Genomic DNA, 14,768 nt, shown 5'->3' on the forward strand with positions numbered 1-14,768 from the left:
TTCTTAAATCTATCCACAAATTTTACATTGATGTGCATAAATGACAATTTATCTAATAACTGGGGCTCCTTTAAGAAGTTCAAAGGGTCATCCAGGTCATTCTTTTTCATTCCAGATGAGCCATTAAATTAGTTTTTTAATAATTAAAGCTCCAGTATCAGGGGCTGGGGACATAGCCCAGTGGCACAGCGCCTGCCTGGCAAGTGCAAGGTCCTGAGTTTGATTCCTGGTACAAGAAAATATAAAAATAAAGCTGTAGTATTTTGTAGATAATAAATACTGAATTTTTTTCTAAATTTTTTTTTCTTTTAATAGGTTTGAGTTTCCAGAACAATTACCACTTGACGAGTTTTTGCAAAAAACAGATCCTAAGGACCCTGCAAATTATATTCTCCATGCAGTCCTGGTTCACAGTGGTGATAATCATGGTGGACATTATGTGGTTTATCTAAACCCCAAAGGGGATGGCAAGGTGAGTGGTAGGGCTTAGGGTCCAATAGCTCTTCTGATACAGGTGTGAAGGCCCTACGTGGTGCAGTAGCAGACCCTTGCCGGCTGTTGATTTGTGTATGTGTTCTGGTGGTATTTTTCTCTGACAAGTTGCTGATACTTTAAATACAGATAATGGATTATAGATTGTCTTTTTTGTTAGTAGTAAACACTGGGCCTTCAGAATCCCTTTACATCTGATAGACAATTCCTTTCTGTTTCTGAACACTGATAGCTCCTTACAGCATGGGTCTGTGTTGGCAGCTGCGGTGATGGCAGTTGAGCTCTGTGCCCTGCCATCCCCCATGGTTTCTTGTCCTGTTCACTTTCCACAACCCTCATAGCATAGTGCTTCAAATCATTTGGTAAACAAGGGTTTTAAAATCTGTCTCAGTACTATCTAGATTATATTAAAGAACTTTAAAAAAAAAAATCAGAACCCAACCCTCCCATTCAGAGATCCAACCCGAAGTTGGACATCTGAAATGAATAGACACTTCTCTGATGAGAAAGTGTTTAGCATCACTGAGATCCCATCTCTAGAAGGAATGATATCACCAAGAAATCAATAACACACTGGCAGGGCCGGCCAAATAGCTGAGTGGATTAAAGCACCTGCAAGCAGGGGCTGGGGATTTGATACTGGGCCTGCTGTGCCGGCCCCGCCCCCGGGGCATGCTGAGATGGCAATTGAGACAGCGATTGAGACAGTGTGGTGGCACACACCTGTAATACCAATACTTGGAAGGTGTAAACAGGTGGATCACTACGAGTCCGATCTAGTAGTGAGACCCTGAACATCCTGTAGACCCTTCCCTAAAATACAAAAGAACCATGCTGGCAAGGCTGTGGGGAAGAAGGAACCCTCCTCCACTGTTGGCAGTAGGAATATAAACTGATAACCACTACTACGGAAATCAGTATGGAGATTCCTCAAAAACCCTCAAAGTAGGGGCTTCATTTGACCCAGATATTCCCCTTCTAGGGATCTTCCTAAAAGACTTAAAAGCATCATACTACAGTGATATATGCATATCTGTGTTTATAGTAGCACAATTTGTAATAGCTGAGTCTTGGAAACAGCACACCTGCCCATCAGCAGATGAATGGTTGAAGACAATGTGGCACTTATATAGTGGAACACTACTCTGATGTTGTTTGACCATTTGAAGTGTCTTCAGGGTCAGTGAGATGGCTCAGTAGAATAAGCGCTTGCCTGGCAAGCATGAGGTCCTGAGAAAAAGATAAAAATTGCCACGGGACAGGTATTGACACTTCTCACAGAGTACTGAAGGAAAGCAAAAACACTACAGGATTTTACAGGTGCAGGGCTTGAGGCACTGCCTAGCTTGCCTAGCTCATCTTCAGTTGGCGCATTTGAGGACGACAGTGCCAAGTATCCCAGGTCCTTGTCCTGAAAGGTTGTCCCTGCTGACATCTGCTTGCTTTCCTTCCAGTGGTGTAAATTTGATGATGATGTAGTTTCAAGATGTACGAAAGAAGAAGCCATCGAGCACAACTACGGGGGCCACGATGATGACCTGTCTGTCCGGCACTGCACTAACGCTTACATGTTAGTGTACATCAGGGAGTCCAAGCTGAGTGAGTGCAGTCAGCTTCCATTACATTCTATACTGTGATGAAATTGGACAGTTGCACCGTGAAGCCTTTGGTGGCCTTGGTATTCTTTGCCAGTAAGATAAAAAGCAGCAAAATACAGCAGACCAACCTATGGTACCTGCCCAAACACCCTTTCTCTCCTTATTGTCGCTTACGTCATCTAGAAGCAAACTGAATTGGGCTTACAGGTTTTCAAGTAGACTCGTGGTACCAAGTAATTGTTTGACTTTAATAGATAAATGACATTCTAAAGTCGAGCAGGTAAAGAAGGGAAAGCATCGTGTGTACCAGGGTGAAAGGGCTGCATTTGTCCTACAGGCGAAGTCCTACAAGCTGTCACAGACCACGATATCCCCCAGCAGTTGGTGGAGCGATTACAGGAGGAGAAAAGGATTGAGGCTCAGAAGCGGAAGGAGCGGCAAGAAGCCCATCTCTACATGCAAGTGCAGGTCAGCCTCTGCTTCTGTGGGCCTCAGACCGGCAGCAGAGGGGGGGCTGCTAAGTGGCAGCCAGTTTCGTGTGCTCACATGCACTTGGTTGCTGTGCTGGCACAGCCAGCATTCCTGGTAAGCTGTTCTGGGAGCTCCTGGAACACTCGCCATCAGGCCACCGAGGTGGGCTGGTGCATGCTGACCGAGGAGCTGCTCAGGCCTGTGCCCTGGTAGATGGCAGCTACAGGTCGAGTAAGGGCTGAGTGAGCAGCATTCCAGGCCACCGACAGGGCAGGGCTGATGTGCATGTGTGACAGCAGAAGACCTCAGAAAATGAGAGGTTGAGGACAATGAGATGTCACCTTCTCTAGAGTCGTTGTCTCTGGTCACTTTAGAGTGCTCTCTCTTTGCCTCTGTTCAAATATCTGGTATCTGAATGCGTTCATGACTTGTGTTAACTCTTATGTGAGTTGTCAGCTCTGTTCTGTGTATTTGTTTTCAGATTGTGGCAGAAGATCAGTTTTGTGGTCACCAAGGAAATGACATGTATGATGAAGAAAAAGTGAAATACACTGTGTTCAAGGTTCTGAAGAACTCTTCCCTGGCGGAGTTTGTGCAGAGTCTCTCCCAGACTATGGTGCGTGCCAGCCCCTTAGCTGCGGTATCTTCCTCTGGTTCCCCCCATTCCAGCTTCATTACAGCCCAGCTACCCATGGGGCTGAGACTTGTGGCCAAGCGTTGCCTGAAAGTGAGGTGATAATCTGAGCACAGGTCCTATCCAGGAAGGAACGTAGTGCAGGGAATCTCCCTGGATTTCAGAGCATACTTCCACTGGCAAGTCCCAAGGAGGGTTTTTTTACTTGTGAGCATCATTTTTTTTTTATTTTATTTTATTTTTTTTCAAAGTTTTATTGACAAACAGCAATGAGACAGTTTCAAATCATATCGGAAGGACAGTTTCAACAAATAATACACTGCATATATTCTTCTTAGTGGTTAATTGCTGTACAAGATGCGGACTTGTGATCCCATTTACAAACACTTGTGAGCATCATTTCACTTGTCAGCATGTGTTGGGAAACAGGGCATAGCCCTGGTAAGCTAAGGTTAGTGGTCCTGAAGAAGAGAGGTTATAGGGGACTTTTTAATTACAAAAGCATTAAATTTTGATATCAGGCTGAAATATGTACTTGTTTTAATTTATTTAAAATTTTTCTCTAGGGATTTCCACAAGATCAAATTCGGTTATGGCCCATGCAAGCACGGAGTAATGGAACAAAACGGCCAGCAATGCTAGATAATGAAGCAGACGGCAATAAAACAGTAAATATTGTTGCTCCTAGGGTGTCATGTGCAGCGCTGCAGAAGGTGCCTGTCCTCTGCAGTTAGTGACCTTGTTTCTCTGACAGTCCATTTGGGTAGAATTGGACATTTTCTGCAGTGATCAAGTACAGTTTTCACTCTTGTCCTCTAAATCATTAAAATCTTCTAAATCAGCATCTCTTTTGGAAATAGATGATTGAACTCAGTGATAATGAAAACCCTTGGACAATATTCCTGGAAACAGTTGATCCTGAGCTGGCTGCTAGTGGAGCTACGTTACCCAAGTTTGATAAAGATCGTAAGTGCCCACGAAATGCCTGGCTGCACTTTAAGCAGGAAAGGTGGGCTCCTGGATTATTCTGAGCACACAAAGTGAACCTTCTTTCCTTGTGGATAGAGCTGTCCTTCCCATGTTGAAGGGGATCTTGGCGGAGTCACAGGCACTGGGTTGGCTATAGTGTCCTGTGAGGTGGGGAGCAGTTGGCTTCAGTGCTAGGGTGGCCTGTCCTTTGGTCAGGCCCCGACTGTGCTCTCAGTTTGGTCAGATTGTAAGGGGCAGGTCTCACAGATGGCTCATCAGTGATCAAGTAGCAAACATGGCAAACTCTGTGGGCCACGTGGCCTGTGTCACTGCAGTACTACTGAGAACACTACGGAGGACAGGTCTCAGAATGGGTAGTTGTCTTCTACCTTTATAACAAGTTGGCCATTGTAAGATCGTTGACTTTTATTGCTTTGAGGATCACTTTTGGAAAGATGGAGGGCTGTTGACATGTTCCACGGTGGTCTTTCATCCTGCTAGTACCAGGCCACAAAACTAAGATATCTGAGCTCATGCACTGTATACCTTTTTTATTGCCACGTTATACTTGTCCTTAGGACAGATTTGGAGCCTGTTGAATAAACCTTACCTGATATGACTTTGAAGGAGCTTGAGCAACATTTTCAGTAGTTACTGACCTCCTAAGCTTACTGTTAGTGTTGGATGTTTTCTTAAAATAATCATTGTACTGAGCATTAATATCCTAACAGCCTGTTCATCAACTTGTAGATGATGTAATGTTATTTTTGAAGATGTATGACCCCAAAACCCGGAGCTTGAATTACTGTGGGCACATCTACACACCCATATCCTGTAAAATACGTAAGTCGCTGCTGCTCCACCTCTCAAGTAGCTTTGCTCAGTGTGTTGCAGCTGTGGGCTAACACTGGCTTTTCCTTTATCCTAGGTGACTTGCTCCCAGTTATGTGTGACAGAGCAGGATTTATCCAAGATACTAGCCTTATCCTCTATGAGGTTTGATAGTTTACTTCCCCGTAATTGGTGTATTGTTAGTGGTGAGAGGGTAGAGGTGGTGTGGTTACTTGTGAGCGCACTGTTTGTTGTTGTGTAAAGTCTGTAGTTAACTTGGGGCCTCAGTAGTCTTGAGAATTACACATGCTTAGATTTTTTGTTTTTATTTTTACCCATTTAAGTTCTGTGGTTGTTAGATGCTATTTTAGAAGAGATTTTTTTTCCATTAGCATTAGACAATAGGTGAACTGGACATGGTGACACATGTGGGTAGTCCCAGCTGCTTCAGAAGTTGAGGCTGCAGAAATAAATGCTTAGGAATTAAGGGGCATTTTGGGCAATAGGGTTGAGATCCTGTCTCTTTTAAAAACAAACATACATACATACTGCAGAAGAAATACAACATATGGAAGAATATGACTATATTAAATATTAGATTTGCATTTTAACCATCTTATCTTTTATTATAGGAAGTTAAACCGAATTTAACTGAAAGAATTCAGGACTATGATGTGTCTCTAGATAAAGCCCTCGATGAACTGATGGATGGTGACATTATAGTGTTTCAGAAGTATGTACTTTGTGTTGTTTCCATCATCTCATACAGTACTGATATCAAGAGTCTAGGTTTTAAAATTTGGGGCCATGAACATTTCCATCACTTAAACTTTTTGTTTCCTAAAATGTCTACTGTGAAGTTGATAGCTGTTAATACCAGGGTGGGAAAATACTTGACATTGAACTAAGAATGTACTTGCTCAGGTAATTATTCAAACCTGTTAGCAGATAAACCTACAGATCCTTGGTCTTAAAAATGCTTATGTCCAGAAGCACCATGGTTGCCAGCACCTGGCCAGCGACAGGTTTTGTAATCCACCAAGCTCATGGGCCGAGCACTGTCCTGAGTCTCTTGCTCTGTCTAGAAGGTGTGGTGTGCTGTTTGGGCTTAAGTACGCATCCATAAGAAATTGTGTTTCTTGCATTTCTTATAAAGGAAGCAGAGGTAGATGCCTAAATCCTTACAGCAGGACCCTTCTAAATGTTACATTTTGGGAGAGCATGCTGATGTCACTGTTGTTAGCAGTTAGTGCCTGCTGTACCCCTCCATTCAGTCTGCACTCTTTTTTCCTTAGGGATGACCCTGAAAACGATAATAGTGAATTACCTACTGCAAAAGAATATTTCAGAGACCTCTACCACCGCGTTGACGTAATCTTCTGTGATAAAACAATCCCCAATGACCCTGGATTTGTGGTTACCCTATCAAACAGAATGAATTACTTTCAGGTATTTGATAAATGTGCCTTTCCCTTTCAGATTCCACACCAAAAAGATCTTTTTTCTTTTTTGCCACCTCCTGCCCTAAGAGCAGGGCTGGCATGGCATGTGCTGGGAATTGAACTGTGGTTCCCTGTGTCTGCCTAAGCTTACCTAAGCAGGTGGTTTAGACCGCTGAGCTATCTCACCGCTCCACACCCCTTTTTTTGTTTTTTAGTATTGAATAAGCTGCTTGGTGACATTGGTTCAAGAGGGCCAGACTCTGGCCTAATTGGCAGGGACTCTGGCAATGCCTAGGAATTGAGCTGTGCTCACCTGTTTGCCCTACCCATCTAGCACCACACCTCATGGTTTTTTTTTGTCCCATGAGATCTTGGCATAATTTTGTTTAAAACTTCAGTTAGGGGCTGGTGAGATGGCTCAGTGGTCTAAAGCACCTACTTAGAACAAGTTTAGCAAAGCACAGGGACCGCGGTTCAATCCCCCAGCACCACATGCCAGCCAGCCCCGCCCCCTGGTGGGCTGAGCTGGCCATGCGCACGCACACACACACACACACACACACACACACACAAATAAATAAATAAATAAAATTTTAAAAAAAGGGGGAAAAAAAAAAACTTGTTATACCTTCCCAAGTGTAGACCATTAAGACTAATTGGAAAATAAAAAGATTGTGTCCTTACCATTAAAAATGAATACTGTCCCCACACTAAGGAGATGGAAATGCTGATTATCTCAATTGAATCCGTATATGTCTCATACATATTTTTAAAAATTACTTATTTTGTAGAGGGTTTCGCTATGCAGCTTGGACTCATAGTGATCCTCCTGTCTCAGTCTCCCCAGTGCTTGGGATTATAATGTTTTTTTTTTTTTTGTTTTTTGTTTTGTGTTGTTTTTTTGTGGAATCTGGGATTGGACTCAGGCCCTTGTGCTTGCCAGGCAAAGTGCTTGGGATTATAGGCATGCGCCACCACACCTCTTTTCAGTGGCTGGCACAGCATGCAGTGCTGGGGATCCAACCTGTGTCCCCGCACTTACCAGGAAGGCAATTAGGGTTTAGACCTCCCTAGCACCCTTATACAAATAATTGCATTGTCATGCCATAAAATATCCACAAATAAAAATAAAACTCTTTTACAAATTATGTTCATCAAATACAACTCTTAGGGTAGCTTTTTTTTTTTTTTTTTTTTTGGCGGAACCGGGGATTGAACTCAGGCCCTTGTGCTTGCCAGAGAAGTGCTTATTCCACTGAGCCATCTCCCCGGCCCTTTTATGATAGCATATTAAAGAATTTAGCATATTCCTTTTGAATAGTGGGGTTTTCCATTTGTCTTTTTGAGACTGTATTTCACTGTGTCATTCAGGCTGTCCTCAGGCTCACTTTGTAGCTCAGGCTGGTCCTGAGGTGCAGTGATCCTCCTTAGCCTCCCAAGTGCTGAGGTTACAGGCTCCGGCTCTAGGGGATTTTAAGTTCAGGCTACTCATAGGACATTTCTTTAGGAATTTAGCCAAGTAGTTACTCAAGATTGATGTCAATTTTTGACCCAAAATGTGAGCATCCTTTCTGTCTCATGATCATTCCCATCTCCAGGTTGCAAAGACTGTGGCACAGAGGCTCAACACGGACCCCATGTTGCTCCAGTTCTTCAAGTCTCAAGGGTAAGCCATGCTCTCAGATGCTCGGTGATCGGTCCTTATTGCTTGCTTCCCATAGTTTACCAAACCATCTTGCTAATTCTAGTAAGTAGTTAGCTGCTTGACCTCACATGCCATTTCTTACATAGTTTGAAACATAGAATTGTCACCACCATACATCTGACCATGTTATTCAGAGATGTCAAAGTCATCAGTGTCCTATAGTCCAGCTCTTATCAGATCTATCCTCAGCCTGTGTCCAGTGGGCCCTGGCCAGTTGGTCACCTGGCCAGATTCTGTGTGTGCAGACAACATTCACCTGCTTTGGCAAGAGGGACTCAAGTTGGGAATATCAAGTGGAACCCCGAGACACCCAAATTTCAGTGTCTAGGTTGAGGGCTGTGGTTTGCTTTTATGCTTACTCAGGGAATGTTTTGTAGGCCAATAAACAAGTCATTTATGTACTGTTTTCTTGTGTAGTTATAGGGATGGCCCAGGTAATCCTCTTAGACATAATTATGAAGGTACTTTAAGAGATCTTCTACAATTCTTCAAGCCTAGACAACCTAAGAAACTTTACTATCAGCAGGTATGAATCCAAATTAATGTAACTGGGAAATAAAGCGAAGCCTTGGGTTTTTGCAAAAGCATATCTTAACGTAAGTGTCTTTCTTCATAGCTTAAGATGAAAATCACAGACTTCGAGAACAGGCGAAGTTTTAAGTGTATATGGTTAAACAGCCAATTTAGGGAAGAGGTAAGTTTTTATTACTATGAGTTTTTATTTTTTATTTTTTTGCAGAACTGGGGATTGAACTCAGGCCCTTGTGCTTGCCAGGGAAGCACATATTCCACTGAGCCATCTCTCCGGCCCCTATGAGTTTTTATTTTTATAAGAGCTTGTCAGACTTTAACTAAAACACCAAAAAATGCTCTCCCTCAATGCCCCCCTTCCAGGTTGGGTTGCCCCCTTTTGCCCACACCTGACCAACCCCCCTAGCAGGAACATGCAGGCATTGATAGCTGCGGCCCCTCATGGCCCATGTTGCTGACCCAGACTGCTTTGGCATCACATGCTTGCTCTGAGCAAAGGCGTGCTCCACCACACACCTGAAGGGTTTTTCTAAAAAGTCTCTGTGTGTTGGGATGCCGGGCTTCTCACTATTCTAGCTCTGCCAGTATGGAGGAAAAATATGAGACTTGAACACTTGAGCTGTGTAGAATTTGGTCAAGCTGAAACCATCACATCAGCCTGGGTCTTATTTCTGGACTGGCGTTCTTTCAACTTTCATGCTTTGTTGAGAATCTGGAAGGTTCTCAGATGGCCCTTCAAGGGAGCATTTCCTGTGGCTTTTTGCGTCAGGCTGTCATTTTTCTAATCTCCCATCAATCCTTGGCTTGGTCTGAGGTTTGGGCAGATGGTCCCATGAGGGACCATGCACAGAATGTTGGGGTTTTGGGTGAGAAGGTTAACGAGCAGTATCATCCAGTTGGAGAACTCAGACAGCTGTTGCAGTGTTTTCCCCTGCATGTTTGTCCTAGCAGTGCTGTTGGTGTTCTTTAAAGTATTGGTATCACCCTGTCGTTACTTAGGAAATAACACTATATCCAGATAAGCATGGCTGTGTCCGGGACCTGTTGGAAGAATGTAAAAAGGCTGTGGAGCTTGGTGAAAAAGCATCAGGGAAACTTAGGCAAGTATTTGATGAGGCTGATGAGAGGGGTAGAGAAAGCTGACTTTTAGTTCCGTAGTTGCATCGTGGAAATTGACCCAGCTAGAATTAGCTACCTTATTGCCAAATTCTCCTGAAGCTAGTGTTTTTGAAGAAGTTTGGAAATATTTCATAATACACTTAGCAGTCATTTAAGTACAGGATGACCAAATATTGCATTTTTCTGTTGATTTTCATAAGATAATGTAACAGGGAGTATAAAAATGACAGTTTTTACCAAATTTATTTGGTAGAAGAATCAGCTGGTTGAAATGACACCTGTCCAAGTGTCACAGTAAACTGGTTATGTGCTTGAGCCATTTTCCCCTTGTGTTCTGGTAATAACTATAGTAAAAAAGTGAAATTCAGGTTTTAAAAAGCCTTGCCCAGAAAGTACATATTTCAGAATGAGTGATCAACCTAACCTGGAAGAGGTGACTATTGATTATATTTGAGATACAATCTCAAATTTATATCTCAGAGTTGCTGGCCATCTTGCACAGTTTCAATAGCACACAGAGGAAACCCAAGCTTTGGTGGTCAGTGTTTATTTCCAGGATCAGGATAAATAACCTTTGGGGATGTGAGATCCTCAGAATGTTATCTTTGTGGCTTTAATAAATGAATGAGACTGCAGTACTATCTGCAAGATTATTTAAGAGCAAAGCACCTGGTCCTCCCACATTGGATCCTGGTGGGAGAAGGCAGCACGGTTCTAGGAGGTGATATTTAACCTGAATCTCTGGCTCACATGTGGCTACTTCTGCTAACTCCACCTGAGTACAGATTGATTCCTTTATTCTCAGGCTCTTGGCAGTTCAGTCCCTGCTTCTAACATTTCCCATCCTTTTATTTAAAAAGAAAGACAGAGACACAGGCATGTCTTGGTAGCACTACAGATACTTATTGGTGTTGTCAGTGAGTTATGTTTTATTTTTATGTGAACATATATCTTGTCCCTCCATCCCTCAGGCTGCTAGAAATTGTAAGCTACAAAATTATTGGTGTGCATCAAGAAGATGAATTACTAGAATGTTTATCTCCAGCAACAAGTCGAACGTTTCGAATAGAGGTAACTGTCTCCGTGTTGGTACCAAGATAATTGGGACCCATGGGTGGGCCATCCTGTCCTCAGCTTGAGTAAAGTTCATAGTGAGTTGACTGGAAGCCTTAGTTTGGTTCGTGCACCTGTAGTTCAAGTGCCCTCTGGAATTTTTTCTAGCTCTCCACTTTCTCCTCCCCTCAACCACTAGTCTGCCTTTTCCCTCAGTATTTCGATAGTCTAGGGACTTCATGAGTAGAAGTATGCAAGATCTGTGTTTGGTTTTGGGGGGTGGGAGAGGGTTTTTGATTTTTTTGTTTTTGATAAGGCAGAGTCTTATTATATAGTTCAGGCTGGCCTTGAACTCGCTCTGTAGTCTAGGCTGGCCTGAGACATGAAGTAATTCTTCTGCCTTGGCTTCCTGAATGCTGGGATTATAGGCAAACACCACCACTCCTGCCAGGATCTGTCTTTGAATATGGGCACCATGCAAATGTAGGCAGCTCTTTGTAACAAGATACCTCAGATAAATCAACTTTAAAAGAGGAGAGCCTTACTGGGCCCCCCCAGTTTGGAGTTTCCGTCCTTGCTGACCTCATTACTTTTGGCTCTGTAGCAAGGCAGCACATCCTGCTGGGGACACATGGTAGAAGGAAGCTGGAGGAAGCCTGGCTGCTTTATGGCTGGGATTGAAAAGGAAAGAGAGCACTGTAATCGTGCAGTCTCCTTCGCAGGGCACCCTCAGTGTCACCCATAAGACCTCCCAGCAGGCCTCAGGTCTTACAGGTTTACCATCTCCTCCTAAATAGCACCAAGCTTGGCACCAAGACTTTCACATAGGCACATTCGCGGGACATCCCAGATAGAAATTACGGCATATCTAACTAACCTCATCAAAGTAACATGTGAAAATTTGAACACAGCCAGCTGTCTGTAGTAACTGCACTTAAACTGTATTTAAAATGTATCCCCAGGAAATACCTTTGGACCAGGTGGACATAGATAAGGAAAACGAGATGCTGATCACAGTAGCGCACTTCCACAAAGAGGTGTTCGGGACATTTGGAATTCCATTTTTGCTTAGGATACACCAGGTAAGAGTGTTGAAATTAAGTGATCAAGGCAGAGACAACCTCATGCAATTGCATAGCTGCCTTTAATCTGAGCTCCTGAATCGGGGGCTGCAGCGTGGGCAGTGGAGTGGTCCTGTGAACACGTGTACACTTTGCCTTCCAGGGTGAGCATTTCAGAGAGGTGATGAAGCGTATCCAGAGCCTGCTGGACATCCAGGAAAAGGAGTTTGAAAAGGTGTGCGCTTCTGAGGGCCAGCGTGCTCAAACCCGGTCCAGTACAGCAGCTTAGCCTTTATTTTATTTTATTTTATTTTATTTTATTTTATTTTATTTTATTGTTTTTTATTTTTGTTTATTGCCAGAGATGTGAGTCTTGTCAATGTACAGATAAAGGAGGAGTTTTGTTTTGTTTTGTAGTTTAAATTCGCAATTGTAATGATGGGCCGGCACCAGTACATTAATGAAGATGAGTATGAAGTAAATTTGAAAGACTTTGAACCACAGCCTGGTAAGAGCCCTGTCCCTGGCGGGGTTTCCTGAAGGGCTGTGTGTGTGCAGCAGGCGCTGGGGATGGCACAAGCTCCTGCATGCTCCCGGGCCGCGCGTGGGGGAGGGGTAGCGCTGTGACCCATTGGTCATTCTAGGGCGGAAGCTTAGCCAGGGATCAGGTCCAGACACAGAGCTTCAGGTTCTGTCTTGGGCTGAGTCCAGGTGCCACTGAAGTGTTCACCAAGCGCCAGGGGAGTCAGCGTTGTAGACATCCAGGCATGCTTGAGTTCACAGCTCCAGACCATAGGGAATCTAGAGGTCCTTGTTGGTCACTGGGGTGCTGGGCTCACTCTGGGCCTCACTTCCTATCTGTTCTCCCCGCCAGGCAACATGTCTCATCCCCGGCCTTGGCTAGGGCTTGACCACTTCAACAAAGCCCCAAAGAGGAGTCGCTACACGTATCTTGAGAAGGCGATTAAAATCCATAACTGACTTCTTCCCGGTGTGCTCAAGGCGAGGGACAGCGTGTGGGTGTGTGCCCCTTTTTAACAGCCGTAGAACTTTGGTACACGTGCACTCTAGCCGAAGTCTCCAGCAAGAAGATTTGCTGCTGATGTTAATTTTATTTTGTTGAGGCTGTTCAGTTTGGCTTCTCTGTATCTATTGACTGCCCTTTTTGAGCAAAATGAAGGTGTTTTTATAAAGCTTGGATGCCAATGAGAGTTATTTTATGGTAACCACGATGCAAGGCGACTGTCAGCGCACGGGAGAAGAGGCTTCCAGACACACGTCCTGACACAAGGGCTTGGCGGTGCGGGTGGCTCAGGCCCCGCTGCCTGCCCTGGGGTCCTGGTTGCCCGCCCGCCCGCCCACCGCTGATAGCCCGTCTGATGTGCCGGCTCGTCTGACTTCCTTCAGTTACCCTTCCAATGACCTTTTGTGCATCTGTAAAGGCAAACAGAGAAACTCACAACCTAATAAATAGCGCTCTTTCCTTCATGGTGTGCATTGTCGGCCCTTCCTGGCTTCTCGGGCTGCCTGGGTCTTTCTGAGCCGTCTCCTTCCGCCAGCCACTACCGTTCTGCAGCCATTTGCAGAGTGGGTGCACTGATCACAGTCTCAACAGACATTTTTGGGTGTTTTTATCAAATTGAAAACATTGTTAATACAATTGAGGCTCACTCTGCTGCCTCTCAGCAGGTTTATTGCTCTCACTAGTTGACATGAGCAGGTAAAAGGATGCCAGGCAGAGTTCTGAGGCAGGGGACAGAGAGGACAGAGAAGAGCCTTTCAGCAAGAGGCATGCTCGCTAGTGGTTAGGAAGCTGTCGACTTTTGTATAAAAGTAAAATAAAGAGAAAGGAAAAATGAAATGTATATTTAATGAACATGTACAATTTGCCACTGGGAGGAGGTCACTTTTTGTTAAGTGAGTCTGCAAGTTGCATTCTCGCTGTGTGTGGCTTTATTTCTGCCTCAACCTCGTTCCTTTTATTTTGGAGCTAATGCCAGCTGCGTGTCTAGTTTTGAGTGCAGTAAAATAGAATCAGATCAGTTCTTTTCCTTCTTCAGTATTTTTTTGTTTGTTTCTGTAGCAGCGGTGTACAACAATTCTTCCTGTATATTGCCTTTTTGCTGGAAAATGTTGTATGTTGAATAAAATTTTCTATAAAAATTACAATTCAGCGAGTGACGTGGAAGTTGAGGAAGACTTCTGCCTTCCCTGGATACAAGCTTGGGAAGCACTTTCACGTTTGCCAAGGCTTTAAGGTGGTGTATTTTTTCCCTCTAATTTCAGGGTGGCAGGGGGTGGGGGTGGATGACTTGCCTTTTCACTAGAGTCACTTTTGGGCTTAAAAAGCATTCCCAGGCAGGACCAATGTATGGCTGGATGACAGCACTACGCAGGACTACGTGAAGCACTGCGTAAAGTGTGATCCCAGGGAGGCAGCTGTTCTGAGTGCCTGGGACTCAGGTGCGGCCCTTCTCTGGCTCACACCAGTGTCCAGGGCTTGGCTTGTGTGTGTCTGAGCCATCTGTACCTTGGAGCGGCTCCTGTCCTCAGTTTCCACTGTGAAGTGTGTGCCTTCCTGCTCCAAGTTCCCTTCTGATGAGTGGGATAAGTAGCAGGTCATGGGGGATGACCATTTGTTTTGAGTTTGTTTTCAAATGAACACTAAGGTTTGTTGTAGGTTTTGGCTGGGGTTATAGTCCTAGGTAACTAAAGCTTACTATTGTCCCTGAGATATTAAATGACTGTTTTCTCAAAGAACTTCTTCCTTGTGTCCGTTGTGTGTGTATGCATTTACGTTCCCAGCTGTTGCAAGGTCAGGTAGCGGGTGCTTGGACCTGGAGCATGGCCTCTGTGTGAGCA

The 14,768-nt window shown here is 44.3% G+C and overlaps 1 protein-coding gene across 3 annotated transcripts in view; it reads left to right on the forward strand.

The window, feature by feature from the left end:
* Usp7 (ubiquitin specific peptidase 7) overlaps positions 1-13,399 on the forward strand; it is a 65,359-nt gene extending 51,960 nt beyond the window's left edge. For all 3 annotated transcript variants that reach the window (XM_004627770.2, XM_004627771.2, XM_023711452.1), the window contains exons 13-31: positions 316-472; positions 1,947-2,091; positions 2,428-2,558; positions 3,043-3,177; positions 3,762-3,863; positions 4,056-4,161; positions 4,915-5,007; positions 5,093-5,160; positions 5,628-5,728; positions 6,291-6,444; positions 8,036-8,103; positions 8,560-8,668; positions 8,759-8,836; positions 9,673-9,773; positions 10,764-10,863; positions 11,808-11,927; positions 12,070-12,141; positions 12,324-12,414; positions 12,781-13,399. In XM_004627770.2, the coding sequence (XP_004627827.1) occupies positions 316-472; positions 1,947-2,091; positions 2,428-2,558; positions 3,043-3,177; positions 3,762-3,863; positions 4,056-4,161; positions 4,915-5,007; positions 5,093-5,160; positions 5,628-5,728; positions 6,291-6,444; positions 8,036-8,103; positions 8,560-8,668; positions 8,759-8,836; positions 9,673-9,773; positions 10,764-10,863; positions 11,808-11,927; positions 12,070-12,141; positions 12,324-12,414; positions 12,781-12,887 (2,038 nt within the window). In that variant the 3' untranslated portion in view covers positions 12,888-13,399. The remainder of the gene's footprint in view (positions 1-315; positions 473-1,946; positions 2,092-2,427; positions 2,559-3,042; positions 3,178-3,761; positions 3,864-4,055; positions 4,162-4,914; positions 5,008-5,092; positions 5,161-5,627; positions 5,729-6,290; positions 6,445-8,035; positions 8,104-8,559; positions 8,669-8,758; positions 8,837-9,672; positions 9,774-10,763; positions 10,864-11,807; positions 11,928-12,069; positions 12,142-12,323; positions 12,415-12,780) is intronic.
* The last annotated feature ends 1,369 nt before the right edge of the window (positions 13,400-14,768 follow it).

This window comes from Octodon degus, unplaced genomic scaffold (assembly GCF_000260255.1).
Source record: "Octodon degus isolate 3935 unplaced genomic scaffold, OctDeg1.0 scaffold00021, whole genome shotgun sequence".
Classification (NCBI taxonomy): domain Eukaryota; kingdom Metazoa; phylum Chordata; class Mammalia; order Rodentia; family Octodontidae; genus Octodon; species Octodon degus.